We start from the raw sequence: 19,277 nt of genomic DNA, 5'->3' as shown, positions 1-19,277 counted from the left end.
GGATGAAGTGAAGTCTAAAACTACAATTAACATATTCAACACCATAGTCTTCGAACCCCAGTCCCATGGAACATTATAACTAGTTTTTTTAAGTTTGCTGAAATATCTGGGAACTTCACTAATATAACAGTTAAGTGGTGTACCCCCACCTATATGTACAAAAATATATAACCTCTAGTTTTGTTAAACAGATACAATCTTTTGTAAAAAAAATATATATATACAAAGGGCCGATATAATGACTGTTGATTTCCTTGGCTATGGGTAAATGAATCTTCAACAATATGAGAAAAAAATTGCTTGCATTGCATTTGTAAATGTGAAAAATTATCATCTCCAATTCCTTAAAGTGTGGCAATGCAGCAGTGCTAGGTAGAGATGTTGACACCTAGCAGTTGCCGCATCCAACCATCCATATCAATGAGATCAGACTGTTAGATGTGACTAGTGTCAGGTGTCAACATCTCCACCTAGCACTGCCACCACACTTTAGGAGTTGGAAAGGATAATAATCTTGTACAGATTCCCTTATACCCTTCTTACATAATAAATAGTGAGACTTACACTGACATTCTCTTTCTTATTTTGATTATATCAACCCTATATAGATCCATATGAATGATACCATTTTCCAACCTCTCATTGGTGTAACATGCAGATTCCTTTTTACACTACCTTTGTAAGAAACCCTTTCCCCTACAATATTTACATTCAAAGCCAAAACCGAATAGATTATTCTATGCGACCACTCCTCTATGGTGGCAGCAATCAACCACAGCCAAGTGGCAGCATAAGAAACGGGGAATAATCACGTATTGGCTTAAAGACAACCACCACGTGGAAACTCTCAGAGATTTATAAAAGCTAGTACGGTTGGTGACGTGTAACACGAATCTGAAGCCTTTATATAAAAGGCATCCCCAAAGGACAAGCCTAACCGCCCAAGCCGCCCCTCTTCATTTTTCTTCTCCCCATCATTCCTCATTTCTCTCACTTTGTCTCCATCTCTCTCGTCTCTCATTCCTTTCTTTCCTTTTAGTAGTAAGAAGTGTAAGAGAGAGGGACGAGATAACGGTTCTGGATCTCTCCCTCGCAACTCGTAAGGTTATATTTCTAGGGTTTATTTTTTTGCAGATTTATTGCCTTATTACTCCACTGTTATTGGCTATTGATACCAAGATCCGGTTCCTGTTACTGTCTTGGCTCGAGATCCGGGCCAAGTACAGAAGCACTTGTTGGAGGAAAATCTCTGCAACTTCAATGATAGATTAGGGTTCAGAATTGCCGATTTTCGACATTCCAAAGTGCAGAGGTTCTGTTACGTGTTTGTTCTTTTTTATGCTGATTCACCCTTTCGAGGTAAATTTCGTTTGGCCCTACTAATTGTTCAGTGTTCAAACTATAACTAAGTTGTTGTAAACGCCGTCAATGTATCGTTTGACTGTATTTGTAGTTCATTAGTGTTTTTTTTTTTTTTTTTGTATTCTTTTGTTTAGCGATCGAAAACCTTCTGTGGGGTGCAAAACTGGCCCGCTTTTGTGAGTCTAATGATTTATTCGTATTATGCTGATTTCCTGACGCAGTAAATGGCTTCAAATGAGGGGTTTCTGACCGATGAGCAGAGGGAAATCTTGAAGAATGCAGAGGTTTTGTCTTCTTCGCCCAAATCCCCTACTTCCCTACTTCCTGAGCACCATATTAAAGTTTCTACTGGTGGGAAGGCCCCGACTTTTGGGTTTGGGGTGAGGCATATCCGTCGGTCACACTCTGGGAAAGTCTTTCGCGTGAAGAAGGGTGAGTACTGTGCATTTAAACATTTTTCGCCCTGCTGGTTGGTTGAAATTGTATGGCTTGCCTCAGATACTTACAGGGGAAAAAAAATGCAATGCAATCGTTTTGTTTTTTTTGTTTTCTCTCATTTAGCCTCTTTTAATATCCATTCGTATGTATTTTTTTGGTTGTATTCTTTCTGATTGAAACCTGTCAGTTACAACTGTTTAAAGGGATTTGACTGGAACTAATATGCTTGGAAAATGAAAGAGGCCTTTTTGGGCAAGGATCTAGTTTGGTCATAGGTAATATGGTTTTGGGCAAGGATCTAGTTTGGTTATAGGTATTATTATGGTTTATGAAGGGTATATTTCGTATCTGATATTTTAGGGTTTATTAGCTTGTTAAGTAAGCCTATTAAACTTTAGATTTTCAATCAATACCTTTGGTTTCCTCAAAGGTCAAAATCTTAAGATTTTGTACTTAGGGAACCAGGGATCTGAGTATTGGTACCACAAAAGCACTCACAACCCAAAAAAAAAACTTTAGATTTTCAGAATAAAGGAAAACTGAGTTTTAGCAAAAAAGAATGCGGAAAGAGAAGAGAAATGGAAAATGGAAAATGGAAAATGGCAAATGACAAATGAAAGATGAAAGATAGTAAGTGGAAAGAAGCCCAACCCAACATGGCAGGAGAAACTCAGCTAAATGGGGTTTGCTACATAGATCCTTGCCCTCCAATAGGCCCTATCCAAAGTCATACTTGGTACAAGACCTAGAGTTTGCATGTTCTTCCTCACCACTTCTCCTATGGTCATTTTAGGCCTGCCCCTAGCTTTTTTAGCTCCTTCAATTGGAATCATATCACTCCTCCTTATTAGGGCATCCCTAGGCCTCCGATGAATATGACCAAACAACCTTAAACAACTGTCTCGAAGCTTGTCACTGATCGGGGCAACTCCCACGTCCGCTCTAATACGTTCATTCCATACTTTATCCTTCTTCTTTTTTCCGCACATCCATCTTAACATCATCACAGATGCTTTACCATAAAGAGGATATTGGCTGGTCCCTGTCCAACTAACAGACCGGGAACAAGGATGAGAAATGTTTTCATTGCTCAGCTAGATACCTTAAGAATTTCAGTGGTGACATCAACAAAAACAGATTGAAGAGTTTTAAACACTAAAATTTAAGGCCAGGAGGATAAAGGGAAAAAGTTTCACCATGTAAAGAGGTTACAAGTCTTTTTCTGCTAGGGAGACTTCTAAACTGGTGATGAGGATAGCTATTAGGACCCCTAATAAGAGTCATTGTCATAGCTTAGCACTTAAATTTGGTTACATTGGAAAATCCTTTGATAGTCTACATTCAATGGTCTAGAGATGTCAATAATGGTGTTACAGTGAATTTCATCTCGCGAGTCTCTGGTTTCGTGTATAAGAGCATTGTTTCTATGATTTGACATGTGGCTTATCCAGACCATCCCTTGTCTATCCAACGGTCAGGATTGCCACATCATCTTGACATGTTGCAGAATTAGGGGGTCCCAGGGAGAGGAGCCTCTCTATACCTGGACTCTATAAATGCAACATTATAATAATGAGGGAAAATGTATCCTTGTCTGAAAAAAGAAACATGCACTTCCTCCCTTGCAATCATTGCATAATTATGAGGCTTCTGAAGAGATTTATGCTTAATCTCTGGGCAAGTGGAAAACCTTAACCTGACAATCCTCTTGGATGTTATTATTTCATGTTTTTGAAAATTTACCCAATATAAGCCCGAGGTGTAACCTCTTGGTGGATTCTAAAGGAGCCTTAAAGAAGTTATCCTGTACTATAAGCTAATATTTAAAGCTTCCATGCTTTGAGTGTATGAGTAGTAGCTAATCCTCAGTGTCATTGACTACTCATATTTCTTGTTCAGTGTTACTTAAAGGATGCACACTTGCTTTTCTTCTACTTTTGGTGGTATATTACTTGCACTGTATAAGCAATTCCTGATTAGTCTATATTCTTACTGATAAGCTGTTGCTTTCATTGACAATGATGATAGATGGTGCTGGTGGGAAAGGAACATGGGGTAAACTACTCGATACTGATGGTGGTTTCTGTGTAGATCGGAACGATCCTAATTATGACAGTGGCGAGGTTGGTCTGTTCTCTGTTTTGCTGCTTTTCCTCCCACTTTCTCTCTCCCCTCTTTGATTTGCTTTTCCACCTTGCTTTGCATATGTTCTTAGTCTACTATCTGTTCTTGTTCTTAGAGGCGTCAACTAGCACTTGCACTTGTTGCAGCTTTCTACTGTAGTTGGATTGTTTATGAACATGGATAACACGTATTAATTCCAAGAAATGGATCAACTTGTATTAATTCCAAGAAATCATTTCTAATTAATCTCTTTTGCCTGATCTCCACCAGGAACCATATCAGCTTGTAGGTTCTACCATTTCTGATCCCCTTGATGAATACAAGAAAGCAGTGGTTGCTATCATAGAGGAATATTTTAGCACAGGAGATGTGGAATTGGCAGCTTCTGACCTCAGAGAACTTGGCTCAAGTGAGTATCATCCCTATTTTGTTAAGAGACTCATTTCGATGGCCATGGACAGGCATGATAAGGAGAAGGAGATGGCTTCAGTTTTACTATCAGCTCTCTATGCTGATGTAATCAGCTCAGCCGAAATCAGCCAAGGATTTCTCTTGCTTCTGGAGTCTGCTGATGATTTGGCACTTGACATACTTGATGCTGTTGATATTCTGGCACTGTTCATTGCACGTGCTGTGGTTGATGACATTCTTCCTCCGGCTTTCATTACCAGGGCAAAGAAAACACTCCCGGATTCTTTAAAAGGACATCAGGTTTTACAAACTGCAGAGAAGAGCTATTTGTCTGCTCCCCACCATGCTGAACTTGTGGAGCGGCGATGGGGTGGTAGCACACATATAACTGTTGAAGAAGTGAAGAAAAAGATTTCAGACTTGTTGAGGGAATACGTTGAGAGTGGAGATACTGTGGAGGCATGCAGATGTATAAGGGAATTAGGCGTCACATTTTTCCATCATGAAGTAGTAAAGAGGGCTTTAATCCTTGCCATGGAAATTCGAACAGCAGAACCACTTATATTTAAGGTGTTGAAAGAAGCGGCAGAAGAAGGCCTCATAAGTTCTAGTCAGATGACAAAGGGATTCGGCCGGCTTGCTGAGAGCTTGGATGACCTCTCTCTTGACATTCCGTCAGCAAAAACATTGTTCCAGTCACTAGTCCCAAAAGCCATCTCTGAGGGGTGGCTGGATGCTTCATTTCTCAAAACATCAGCTGATGATGGGGAGTTGGTAGGAAATGATGAAGAAAAAGTGAAACGATTCAAGGAAGAGGCTGTGACTATCATCCACGAATATTTTCTTTCAGATGATATACCAGAACTCATTAGAAGCCTTGAAGATCTTGCAGTTGCTGAGTTCAATCCAGTTTTCCTCAAGAAGCTGATCACCCTTGCCATGGACAGGAAGAACAGAGAGAAGGAGATGTCATCTGTTCTGCTATCAGCACTTCATTCTGAGATCTTCTCTACTGTAGACATAGTTAATGGGTTTGTTATGCTTCTGGAGTCTGCAGAAGATACTGCACTGGACATATTGGATGCCTCAAATGAGCTTGCATACTTTCTGGCTAGGGCAGTAGTTGATGATGTACTGGCTCCTTTGAACTTGGATGAGATAAGCAGTAAGCTACCACTGAATTGCAGTGGGAGTGAGACTGTCCACATGGCCCGCTCGCTCCTTGGAGCTCGCCATGCAGGTGAGAGGATTTTGAGGTGCTGGGGTGGTGGCACTGGTTGGGCCGTGGAGGATGCCAAGGACAAGATAACAAAGCTCCTGGAGGAGTATGAAAGTGGGGGTGTAGTGGCTGAAGCTTGCCAGTGCATCAGGGACCTTGGGATGCCATTCTTTAACCATGAAGTGGTGAAGAAGGCACTGGTTATGGCTATGGAAAAGAAGAATGATAGGATGCTGGATTTGCTGCAGGAGTGCTTCGCAGAAGGACTGATCACCATCAACCAGATGACCAAAGGCTTCACCAGGATAAGGGATGGACTCGAAGATCTTGCTCTCGACATCCCTAATGCAGAGGAGAAGTTCAAGTTCTATGTGGAGCATGCTAAGAGGAATGGGTGGCTTCTTCCATATTTTGGATTCCTGACCGTTTTTGCTTGATTAACAATTGGTGCCCCTTCGTCTTGTCTTTGCCCCCTTTGCACTGTAATTTTTTGTTTCAGAGTTGGATTGGGATTGGATAATGGGTTTTCTGCAGATCGCTTATTTTGTTTTTACTTTCCAACTCATGTACAGAGAGGTTCATCTTTGGATTCCATCTATGCAAGTTTCGATTTGCTTAGAAAAGCATTTGTCTTGGTAGAGGTAAAGGATTGTAACGTATTACAATCCCTGCTAGTTATGTTACCCTCTGCTTATCGCAAATTATTCCCCCAAATTGGCTTGAAATTCAACAAACAAAACAATGTGGGTTTTATGGCAAACATATCCACTTAATAAAGGGTGATTGCCAAGTTTACATATGCCAGTTATTAGAAGGGCCAAATTTTCCTTAAACCACATTTTAAGAAGGAAACATCATTGTCGGAGCCGAATAGGCGAATCAACTCATCAAATGGCCTGGAATCCCACTGGGCTGTCTCTAAACAACATAGAGACCATTTGTGATGGAAGATTTCCTACAGCACTAATCCGGCATCCTGGGCTTTTGTGTTAATTTGATTACAACTTCCATCCATGTTCATAACTAATGTTGTTGAATCTGGGGAATCAAGAAAGGGGGGAAGGGGGGGGAAGACAATTACCTTTTGTGGAAAATTGGATTTGGCAGACAATTGTTACATAATAAGGCATTCTACAACAGTAAATACTTCGAGACTCAAAATCTTATTAGTCCGATATTCATCTATGAGTACAACAATTTACACCTCATGGATCCCAAGGCCTTACAAATCATGCTTTTAGCCAAAACAGGGAACTACCTATGTGCGTTCGGAGGGGTCTGTCCTTTCTGTACCTCTTTTGTACAACTGAAGCTGAAACCAACGCAATTTTGTTCTCACTTGAAAAAATTATCCAAGTTTGAGTTGAGTGTCTAAGCTTCATCTCTTTCACTTTGTTTATCCCCTCGATCATCAAAAACTTCACTGGAACATTTACCACCTGAAATATTTGAAGTACTGTATGGTTCCACTGCTACTTCCTGGGATACAAGAAAATTTTACAATAAGTGATCAAACATTAAAACCAAGATACTACAATTCTTATGGTGACAAAAAAAAAAAGTGCATATCCTTTCTTCTTTAACATCAATTAATGAATCTTTTCACACAAAAAAATCATATGAAGCTTCAAAGAGTGGGCAAGTTAACTGTTCCCAATTAAAAGAAATCATATGTGCAGCAGCAAAGCAAACATAGATGCAGGTTTGAAGGAACAGGAGAACATTAAATTACAACGTGAACATCTCAAGATAACCTCTATGTCTTGCCAATCATCTTTGAAGAGCTTGTAAAGAATAGCCTCCAGTTCCCATCATTCTCCCAAGTGATGGATCATCAATAAAATTAGGACACACTGATACAGGACCCACATGGTATGAGCGGAGATTGTGAGTCATAACACACATAATCCTATTCAAGTTGAGAAAGTGTGGAACAGTTGAGCTCTTGTTTTAATTTTTGAACTTACACTCCCATAAACGAGGTAACTGACATGGCCATAACTCACTGGGGGGGGGTTTAGAAGAACTTACAGAATCATTCAGGTCTTCTAGGATTTTTATGATTGCTTCAACTGCATTCCTATTGACATAGTATTGCTATATTTTTGCTTAATTAACCCTGACACGCCTGTTTCACGTATTGACATCGTATTTCTATATTTTTCTTAATTTATTCAATGTGCTTATTTTTTGAATTGTTGACACTTGACAAGTTATGATGGTTCTTATAATATTTTATTTTATGGTTTTCAGGGTTAATTATGTAATAAATAAAAGTTAATGGAATAGCAGTTCAAAGTTCAAACCAGGTTGATTTGGTGTCACATAACATCTGATCACATTGTTTTGCCTTAATTTGAGTAGTTTGGTCTTCAACATTTGCTTTCTGAATTGTGAGGATACCTAGTGATAGCTAACTCATATAATGCCCCTAGTGTGGTTGCATTTGGGGTAAAGGCATATAATAAGTAAACTCACGAGTACCAGTAAACTCACAAGTAACATGAGATTTCACCTTGAAATAGAATAGACTTGTGGCCAACGCCATTTAGTTGGGATGGGACGATAGTTTTGAGAACTAGACTGGAGGTTGAACTGACAAAGCCCCCAGTTCTGGTTTTTAGTAATCACCTCTCCCCTAAAAACCGGGTGGTTCTTAAAGAAAACAGGGAGGTTCTATATCTGGTTCAACCAGTTCGGTCCACTTTTTTAAACTATCGATAAGATTTGCACACAGTTGAGTTGAGTTGTATGGGTATCAGTGGAGTTTCAAACCAGGTGGAATTGTTTCTTCAGACTTCATTAATTTATTTGATTTGGAATTTCTTTGGATCCGAGCATCAGCATATTTGAAGTGAAAAATCGATGCGCTAGAACCTAATGCAGGAGGCAACATTATGAGAGCTTTCTTTTTTAAGTGACAATCACGAAATGCAGCTAGTGTTTTATGCCTACAATTATTTGAGTCCTTTTGATGCAGTGGCGTTGACGTGGTTAGACCAGCACAACTGCTATGAAAGCTTACGCCTAGATGGAACCGTCCCAATCCGGGTTTTGGTCCAAGAAGGGTTGGCAGGATTTATTACCATGTTGGAATGATAACATCTAATCTTCATGTTCATAACCTCGCGATAAAAATACTACTTTCTAAGGAATATATATTTTCTCTTTCCATAAAAAAAAAACATATAATCTTCTCTTTTATTTTATTTGGTTTTATTTTGGTAAGAGTTAGCTACATAGGAGTTGCTACTTCACATGTTTGAGTTTATTTTAGTGTTCTAGTTGCTCTAGTTTCCTTGATAGAGTTGGTTTTATTTTATAGGAGTCTTTATTATTTATGGGAGAAAGAACGATACCTGGGAGCGTGCGGTGCCCTGCCCCTGCACCCAGACACAGGGACACATGAAATGACCTCTGCAGCCCCATGGAAAGGAGGAAAATCTCGGGGGCACGGCGGTCACTTCACGCTCCAGTGTGTCTGGGCACGGGTAGCGTTCTCTTTCCCTTTAGTTATATGTGCTTGTAAACACAATACTACAGAGAGATGGAATGAAACTTACAGAGTTGAGTTGCAGTAGCGCGACTTCTTGTAGTCAAGAGCTAACAGTGTGCTGTTTTCCTTTTTCCCCATTGACCTATTCCTTTCCCTATATCAGGTAAATAGTTTCTATCTTCTCTCTACTTTTCGTTACTGTTTTCCTTGTTGGTCTTTTGTTTCTCTTCCGTGCCCAACCCTAATGACACCCACAACCAACCATAACCAGCCATCGAACTCCCTTTTCCACTTCTCTCTCTACGACTTAGGGAGAATCACCCTCGCCGTTGGGCGACCCTAGCTGCAGAACCCCAGTCCTAAACCTTGCGTGGGCTGTGAGAAACAACTGGAATTTCAGACTTGGTCTTTAGTTCACTGCCAGGTTCTGTTGCAGCTTTAAGATCTTCCTTCTCGAGGTGACTAGTTAGTGGATTTAAAGAAGGGTTTGGGTTAGCAAACTGACGAGGTCCGAATCCACCTAACAGTAGGTTTCAGCAAACCAACCACAAGCCAGGATCGTTGACACAAGATTGTAGCAGATTTAAAAAAAAATTAAGTATCAATAAATCAGTAACTCAGATGCGAGTAATAATAAGGTCCAGGGTTTTTGTTAATGAGTAACAGTTCTGCAAATTTGGGACAGAATCAGAATGGTGTTTTGATACTTGATAGTTCTAGAAGAGTTCCCATCAGATTGAAATACTTCAAGTCTTAACAGAATCTGAAATGTCCGATTCCAGTAGATCAGTGTTTCTGATCTAGATGAAATCCAGGTCATAGGCATATCCAATAAAGGAGAATAACATAATCTATCTCAGATTAATCCATTGTTTGATGCTAAGATTGGATAGATTCCGTGTTCAATTAAAACTCCTCAAATCAGACTTGAAAATAGCAAGTTTCAATCCCTAGTTTGCAGGATTTTAATAGAGTCATGAATGTGTATATGAATGGTAGTCAGATATTAGCAACAAGGATCAGATTGCAGCAGAATCGAATTAACTCAAAAATCACTCTCAAAAAATTGAAATCATTGGACAGGATATGGAGTTGCAGAAAACAATGGAGTACTTTACTCGAATATAGATGGAAAAGGATGAATGAATAAAAAGAAGAAGATATGACTAAGCATCCCACCTAGCCTCAACTGGAATCCCACCAGCCATTATTGGCTTCCCACAAACATAATACTGCATCCCACAGCAAATATGTATCTCACAGAATAAAGTAAAGGCTCAAGCCAAAATCTCATTAATCAAATCGTATCTCACAGAATTAAAAAAAAGGCTCAAGACAAAATCTCATTAATCAAATCTATGTATAAACTGTAGCCCCTAACAAACTTATATAGAAGACTCAAACACTAAAATGGACGGCGAAAGTTTTCCACCACCAGTAGAGTAGGGTTCACCCACCATCCTAGGGTCATAATTACCCTGCCACCGTACTGTACCAACTCGATAATGCCCTCTCCACTGTTCCTGATGCTCATCCCAAGACACCCAGACCCATTAGAAAAGGGATTCCTTCGTCGTAGGTAAAGGGAAACTCAGTCCAAAAAGGAAAGGCCTAACCAATCCTTAACTATAAACAAGTCAATATAAACTGACTAGGAAAATAAAATAATGAAGGAATTGACTCAAAACAGGACTGGACTGATAGAATCCTAATCCAACCTATAACTGAAACACTTAATAACATTTAAAATAAAGAAATAAAAACACTTTACTTAATTAATTTCATAGGCCGAGCTTCTACCCATATTATAGGCCCCCATTAAAGTGGCCCATTACAATGAAAACACATTTAGATCAAAGAACCAACACAACCATAATCCAAAATTTCAGCATGAACCGAAATCGTATGGCAGAGTTCTCTCCTTCAAAGTGGCTGTAGGTTTTCCGCCTTGTTGCTGTCAAGAGGTTGAAGACAATCTCATATCATTATTTTATTTTTAACTCTTATTTCATTATTCCCTAGAACACTCCTCCCCTCTAAAATTTCCTAGTGCTGTTCCTCCTTAACATAATGCTCAGTTTTCCCTCCATCAATATTTCTTGATCTCTATTTTGTCCCTTCCTATTCTTATATATCAATAGCCCTTTAAGATTCTGTTTAATTACCAAATTACCACCCCCTTTTGTAAGCTTCAGTATATTTACAGAATGGCCATTACTTTTCATATTTGAGTTGTTTAATACTTGGGTGGGTCCATAAGCTTATCCCAAAGCAGAGATTTGAACCCGGGATTGTACCACCTTTTAGTTATGTTTCATTGTATTAATGATTCTTTTTAGTCACACAATGACAAATCTATACTTAGTCAATAAAGGTATAAGACTTGAGGAAAAATGAAAGGATATATCCATTGGTCTACAATTCTTGTTGACAGAAGTACAGAACTACCATTTTACGGAAATACTGAAAAACTGGCATGCGTAAGCAAAGATAACAAACAAGCATATTGCTAGAATCCACTCACAAACAGTATAGGCTCAAATATTCATAGTTGCACAAAGTTTCATCAAAATGTAAGCATGATCAAAACTAAAATTTCCAAGGCATGCATCCACAATAAATGGTGTACCTTATCCATGTTTTTGTCAAAGTGTTGTTCATCCTTTCCATCAACCTCATAGTCGACAGAAAGCCCACCATTTTCCATCCTAGATACAGTCATCTTCTTATGTTCTTCCTTTGATCCCAGAATGGAGTGATCACCATTCACAAGGGTAACTCCAGCACTAGAAGAATCATGGATTTCATGCACTAATTGAACTTTTTCATTCCCATTAGAATATGAATCTGCTTCAGATCTTTTGACTTCTGCCTTGACAAAATTGGCCTCATTTGCTTCTTTCTCTTCGGCTGCCTTCAATGTTTCAGTTCCTTCAGCTGCTGCTTTTGTCTTTTGTTCTTCCCTTTGTTGTCTCCTCCGAGCCTCTAGCTCCTTTAACTGTTTAAATCTGAAAAAGACGACATATTAAGTACAAAACTAATACAGTTATTGCCAAGTAAATACAAAGTTTGCATTACCAAAAATCAATGACTGTTCACCTTTCACCAGGACTTGGCCCTTCCTGAGTCAATTTTCCCACAGGTTTCTGCTCTGCTTTGGTTGAGTCAACTTCTAGGTTAGACTTATGAATCTTGGGTTGCTCTTCCACAGTGGTATCAACACTAAGCTGCCCCACTGGATTTTTGGCCCCACCCAGCTTTTGGAGCCATATCTGTTGTGCTGTACTCAGAATGTTATTTGTCAACCTGCACAATATTAGAAAAACATATCTTTAAATTTTAAAGCATGGATTCATTTATTAATTATTATCAATTCTCAACAGAAAAAGAACATGAAGACAGTTCTTCCAACAAAAGGGCATTCCTGACATGATTATTTCATTGAATTAAAATTTTTACAGTTACATCTAAAAAGAGGATTAAAAATATGCTCACCAATAAAGACTCAGGCCAGAGGGAACAGAAAGCGCAAAATAACCGATCATCAACGGCAGGAACTTAGTTATAGCTTGGGAACTCTTCAAGTTTGGATCATTAGCCTGAAAGATAGACAGACATAATAAAATAAACACGAGAATGACCAACGTCATGGAAATGAAAGAAAAATGGAAAGATCACCTGCCGTTTGTAAAATGCAATTCACAGTATAAGAATACTGACAATACTACGTCCATGTGTGATGTAAGAAAAGAAATAAAGTTTTGGCAGATGTATGAAAGAGTGAACAGTCTCCTTTTCAATTTTTTTAAGGGTAGTAGTGTGTCATTGGTTAGTAGATGAAGAAGATTTCAGAACCCAGGGAACAAGCCTACAGACTATACCAGCTTAGCAAGCTGGCGTCTTCAGAGAGAGTTAATAATTAAAGGTAAATAATAAATATAACAGCAGAATCTGCACCTGGACCAACCTGTGATGACTGCATAATTTGAACGGAGATATATTGTGAGATGACAAGCAATGTAGGTAGAACAAGATATGCCAAGGTGTCTGACCAACCAAGGGGTGGATGACCATCCTGTGACAAAATCAATCACATAGGGATGAGAATTAACCTCAAATGATTTAAAAAAAATAAAATAAAATCAACCAAATCGCCCACAAAGAAGCTTGATTCAACTGAGCAGAATCAATATGATAAAACTATACGTGGGTAAAAAGGACCAAATTACATTCCAAGTCAGCTATTAACATTGCACAAACCAGATGATGCAGATTCATCACCGAAATAAGCTTGTTTTATTAGGAATAAGTCTAGGGTTGGGTTATATACATGTAGGGCCTTTGATCTCATGGGTTTTCAATGTAATAGGTCGTCACTTTTATGTACCTAAAGTATGGGTAATAGGGTTGCATACGAGATTAGCTGTTTCAGTTCCTTATTTAGTTTTATTTTCATGTTTTGGTGTTTTAAATTGAACCGATCCAAAACTGGTTTGAACCAGTGGTTCAATTAAAGTGAAATTATTAGATTTCTTTTTAATTTGTTTTAAATGGTCATGTGACTAAGTAAGTCACAAGATTTTTTACGTCATCCACTCCTCCCAACTGTTCATAGGGAGGATGTGAATTGTAATTAGAATCAGCTAGGGGTTTTTCTACTCCAAGGCTGAATAGGATTTAGCCCTTTTGGCCCTTCTAAATAAATAAATTCGTGGGGCTCTTCTTTACCTTACAATTTGAAAAATTTCTCTTCAAAGCTGCTGCTTTAACTTGTCTTCTCCAAGGAGAATTGTCTTGTGTTTGATCAAGGCTGACGGAATCGGTGTTTGCGATCCGATTGACACCTTGCGGTGGGAAGCCCGGGTGGTTTGTGGTTACTATTATCTTTTCATTCACTGGTCTACATTCAAGTTCTGGTTCAAGCATTGTTGCAAGGACTGTTCAACATCAACAAAATTTCTGTTCAAGTTGTTCTTCAATATACAAGTAAGTATGAACCTGAATCAAAACCCTAACCTTCCTCTTCTCCTCTAGACCACCCATAACCTGCAAAGCATAACCGAACCAATAGAACACTACCAAACCTTGACCGAGTGCTCTTCTGCCCACTTGGAGAACTTGATCCAAGGCTGGTTACATTCTGCCCAGCCAAACCCTAATTACTCCACTCTTTCCTCTTTCAAAATCCTAACCCTAGACTCCATAACTAGCTGTCGATTCTGTTCAGTAGTCTTAGGCTTTTTATTTGTTAACATAACCTTCACTGGAAGACTTCCAGACATCATCTAACCCTAACCCTACCTACAAACCCTAAACCCCACTAAACCCAACCCTAGACTCCATAACTAGCTGTCGATTCTGTTCAGTAGTCTTAGGCTTTTTATTTGTTAACATAACCTTCACTGGAAGACTTCCAGACATCATCTAACCCTAACCCTACCTACAAAGCCTAAACCCCACTAAACGAAACCCTAAATTTGACCTTTTCCATTAGTTTAACCCTGGCCGAATCTCCCTTTGAAGAACAGATTCTGGTTTTGGGCTTCTAGTTGGATTACATTCAACCTAGAACTACATTACCAGATGATGGGAAAACTATCATTATATGTTAAAAATTAGCCGTTATCTATTAAAACTCTCATTCTCGTGTTGATTGCAGAATTCATCAGATAGGGTAATTCATGACAATGTAATAAGGGCATTTTAGTCATCTGGTAATCATTTAGGTGGTCTTTTCCCCAGTAACTGTTTATACAAGTACTTGACCCGTCACATGATGTTATTCCATATTCAGATATTCTAAATTACACCAAATGCATTAACTTCTACGTCGGTTCATGAGCATATTTCACAATCATGCACTGCAAGGAAATGAAAAAGTTTAGCACAGCTTCTTGGCTTCAAATTGAAATCTTAAAAGATGTTTCTCGCCTTTAGCAACCAAATACACCATGGACAGGTGTCTTTTATATCATATTCTTTACATATTCCTTAATCAGAATTATAACTAATCCCTAATCTTCTACTCTGGTACTTGCAAATTTGACCCGCTATTTATAAATTCAGGTCTAGAATTTGGAACATAGTACCATACTATTTATGGTTCATGTTACTTTTAGTGAAGAATAAGATTGAAGACTTGAAAGCCTGAATACGAGAAGATGTCTTAGATTTGTAAAGAAAAAGTTGCTCGAGGACAGAGATATTAAGATCACTCAGTGCACTTACTACAAATGGGAAAAGCCAAGAGATCCCACTGCCACTTTGTCGAGCAGCAATTGTAGTTGGACCAGCGAGGGAGGGAATCCAGAAAAAACCTTCTGTAAGGAGCCCCTAAAGGTTACACAAAAACAATTAGAACCACTAAATAGACAATTTTTTAAGGTAAAAAAGAAAAAGAACAGCACATGCATGACAAACTCACGAACAAAAGGTGAAAATAAATAGAATGCTACCTCATCTGCCACATTAGAAAGAGCTCTATATAGTCCGATCCAAACAGGTATTGTAGCCAGAGTGGGAAGGCATCCTGACAAAAACATCAAATTAAGCAAAATTACAAAGAATTGGCAAAAAGTTACAAGAAATATGCTTGAACTCTTCATAAACAAACAATTTAAAACATTTTTCAGCTTCATGGATTGCCTAGGTCAGAGAATGGCCACCTGCCAATGGGTTTACACTTGCTAATTTATACAAGCGAGCAGTTTCAAGTTGTATTTTCTCCTGCAACAGATAAAAAACACATGATTAGTCATTCATCTGGGTAGAATCCAGGCTAAGATGATCGTGACTCTTGACTGTTTATGAAATGAACTGAAAGAATGATATTCATTCCATTTGAAATATGGAAATCGAATTAAGTACTCACAAATAGTTGGGTTATGACTAAGTCAGAAAGGAATATTTGGGCATTCAAAACTTCTTGTAGGATAACAGTATTGCAGGAAAAACAAGCAAAAAGCAGAAAGATTTAACTGTTCAAACGTTCCTCAAATGTACCATTAAGGTGTAGGATAAAACCTGTCTTGTAATGAAGGGTGATCAAGAGTACTTTGCACTCCCACTGATCACCATGAATACATGATTCTGTAAGACCTCTCGTCTAGTCATTTTCTTCCTTATTAATAAATAAATAACATAGTACTTTTTGGCACCATCATATAAATTTTCAGATAATTCGGGACACTAAGCTACCTGATCTCCTGCGTAACGTTGCTGAATAGCCTTTACTTGAGGTTGCAAAGAACGCATTGCCATTGCAGATTCAACCTGCGCACAATAATTTGAGAAATATCTTTGATAAGTTGTGAAACATTTTTCAAAGCTAACGATGGCTTCAACCATGGTATTATGGTAACATAAAATCGCATCTCGGAATGATCAAAATACAAGTATACTGTTTTAAAACTGTGATTTCCAACATACATGCGCATTAAAGCTCCTGATACACAACCAGATAAACAAAAGGCCAATAAATTTGTAGGAAGAAATGATAATCAAAAGTTTCTTAGACAGAAGATTAGAAGGTTGTAATACAAAGCAGCAAAACAGAAAGAATGCTGCATACGCATACACCAATCAAGTTTTTTAGAATTGCTACCAACAAACCTGCTTCTTCGTCAGAGGAAATGTGGCAGCTTTAACAATAACAGTGAGAAGAATAATCGCAAATCCATAAGAGTAGGGGACATGTAAAGACGAAAATCCGTCCTTCAAAACCTGAAATCAAGAAATACTAGTTAATGCTCAGCTCGAAATTAAACTAAAAAGAATAGGAAAGAGAAATCGATCATTCGTAAGCTAATTACTGTCATTGACGATCATCTCAATCTAAAACGTTCAAAAAGAAACACATACACAGATGAAATGAAGAAAGATTGAACTTACAAAAAGATTCTATAAGCTAATTTCCAGCTGATGCTGATAATAAATAAACAACAACAATCAAATAGGGGAGGCAAGTACCTTGAGAACACTCTCCAAATAACCGGTAATTCCAGAAAACCAGTCACCGTTCGGTTTAGTGGCAGTCACAGAATCCGAAGAAGACACCGCAGCATCGGCAATCGTATAGATAAAGCCTTCAGCTCTTCCGAACAGTTGTCGAACGAGAGTTTCTGCACTCTCCGGATCGGGAAACGAATCAGGACTTAAAGAGGACCTGACAACACCAACCTTACAAGGAAGGAGAGATTTTTTATTGGAGAAACCATGGGAGGTTCGGTGGAGAAGACGGTTGACATGCCTGGTTTTGTCTACGGTAGGAGAGAGGACGAGCGAGTGAGGTCGTAAGCAGAAGAAAGTCGCCATTATTGTTTAGACCCAAAAAACTTGGATCAAATTTCAATGCCCTAGTTTCAGTTTCTAACCTATTTAGAGTTTTAAGAACTTCCTTCAAGAAGGCAGAGAGAAAAAGAGAGCGAGAGGGAGAGAAGCGAGCGTTTCTTCATTGATTTGGAGTGTGGGTGGGGAATGGGCCTGGATTATGGCCTATGGGGTGGGGAACGATCTTTCCACTTTTGCTTCCCTTTTAATAAAATCGAGTAGGACAGAGAGGAAGAAAAACCCTTCTTCGAACTGTCTTTGATATTTGTACTACGTGGCATATTATAAGCAACTAATGGTGTAAACCGTCATGGTGTCCTGTGTAAGCAGCTCATATAGTTCCACGCCTTTTGGGTTGTGGTGATCAATTCCACTTTGGCTTCCGTCACATGGGTTTATATCTATTTCAAAGAGATCCGTACAAAGGATCCAAACAAGGAATGCGGATCATCTGCCCACATGGGAACGGGTGGGGACAGGTCTGAACCCTCCTCGAGGTGAGGGATCCATCCCCACCCGTCTCCGTGTGGGTAGTAGATCTGAACTCAACAAGGAAGACCCACCACCGCCACCACCAATGGCATTAGAAGGGGATTGACCATCAAGTTGGCCAGCTTGCAAGCCGCAGCTTCATTTGGTGTTGATCGGTTGCGATCTTGAGAAGCTCTAAGGCGGTTTTGGATGCTATTAGACTAGTTATGATGGAATTTAAGGATTTTGAATCATGCTGAAAGGGTGTCGCTTGCTCTATTGTTGCTACGTTAAAGGCTATTCCATTATGACCAAGTGGTCACGGATCACAGGTTCAAGTCTAGAAACAACCTCTTTGCGAAAGCAGGGGTAAGACTATGTATAATATGATCCTCCCTAAGATCTCGCAATGATGAGAGCTTTGTGCACTGGGTATGTGCCTAAATATATAGTTCAATTGGTTACTAAGCCTAAATTGGATTTATTCTTCATTGTAAAACTTAGGATGAGACGATTGAAAGGAATTAAATAAACTGTCACTTTACAATCTTAATGAATATTACTCATATCCATGTTGAAGTCTACAAATAATAACTGAAATGAAAGAGTATAACCAACTAAGATACAAAAGTCTCTTTTGCTGTGATAATATATTCCTCAATTAGGGTTCAAGAATTGAAGGAAGGAGAAAAAATTGAAGCTACTGGTTACCTTAAACCCACACTACATTCTTGGTGGCCAGGATTAGGCTAAGTGTAACTTTACAGCTCTGTTATATTGTGTTTAAGAGAATAAACCAGGAGCCAAGTTGTTTATAATTGGATAAAGGCTATATCAATACAGAAACTACTCCAATTTCAAAATTTCAATAGCATTTTAGAAATGCTAAAAGAACTCACAAATGAGTGAGTGGAAAGTGGAAACCCATTAAGTCAAGTCCCCAAAAAGAAATTTTTGTAAATTACATTATCTTATTATGGGACCTTTTCTTACTATTTATTATCAAATGGGACACCAATACCCTTTAGTTTGATATTAGAGAAAGAGGAAAGTAGCTTCCATTATCCGACAATAATCCATGAATGTAAAACTGTTGAATTGTATTTTCAAAATGGAATCTACCGCTGTAATCGTCATGGAGTTTCTGCAATCGATGGGAAAAGAATGGAAAAGAGAAATTGATGTGAATCTGCCGCTGCAATCGATGGAAAAAGAATGGAAAAGAGGAAAATCTGCATTATAATGCGCATTAATGTAATGTAGCAAAGAATTTTTATTTTTTTTTCCAGTTATAAGAAATAGGCTAGCCAACTCAGCAGATAAAACCATGAGCTAGGCCAAACCGAACAATCATCACAATGAAGTTAAGATGAATGGGTTGAAGTTGCGAAATCAGGCATATGGTATACGAATAGCACTGATCGTGGA

General features: G+C 38.7%; 2 protein-coding genes across 2 annotated transcripts; one reads left to right on the top strand and one right to left on the bottom strand.

Annotated features, from left to right (window-relative positions):
* Positions 1 to 1,084: 1,084 nt before the first annotated feature.
* LOC122671353 (MA3 DOMAIN-CONTAINING TRANSLATION REGULATORY FACTOR 1-like) lies at positions 1,085 to 6,073 on the top strand. The gene is made up of 4 exons (XM_043868514.1): positions 1,085 to 1,359; positions 1,584 to 1,794; positions 3,829 to 3,923; positions 4,195 to 6,073. The coding sequence occupies exons 2-4, from the start codon at positions 1,587 to 1,589 to the stop codon at positions 5,989 to 5,991; spliced, it is 2,100 nt and encodes a 699-aa protein (XP_043724449.1). The 5' UTR covers positions 1,085 to 1,359; positions 1,584 to 1,586; the 3' UTR covers positions 5,992 to 6,073.
* A 586-nt stretch (positions 6,074 to 6,659) lies between these two features.
* Positions 6,660 to 17,389, bottom strand: LOC122671586 (ALBINO3-like protein 1, chloroplastic). The gene is made up of 11 exons (XM_043868888.1): positions 17,019 to 17,389; positions 16,662 to 16,772; positions 16,248 to 16,322; positions 15,716 to 15,776; positions 15,506 to 15,579; positions 15,279 to 15,383; positions 13,018 to 13,125; positions 12,546 to 12,649; positions 12,150 to 12,356; positions 11,680 to 12,058; positions 6,660 to 7,033 (listed from the first exon to the last, which is right to left on the bottom strand). Exons 1-11 carry the CDS (start codon positions 17,361 to 17,363, stop codon positions 6,926 to 6,928), a joined length of 1,677 nt encoding a protein of 558 aa, XP_043724823.1. The 5' UTR covers positions 17,364 to 17,389; the 3' UTR covers positions 6,660 to 6,925.
* Positions 17,390 to 19,277: the final 1,888 nt, after the last annotated feature.

The sequence above is a fragment of the Telopea speciosissima genome, chromosome 8, assembly GCF_018873765.1.
Source record: "Telopea speciosissima isolate NSW1024214 ecotype Mountain lineage chromosome 8, Tspe_v1, whole genome shotgun sequence".
Taxonomy (NCBI): Eukaryota; Viridiplantae; Streptophyta; class Magnoliopsida; order Proteales; family Proteaceae; genus Telopea; species Telopea speciosissima.
This window is presented reverse-complemented; position numbering and strand designations above follow the sequence as displayed.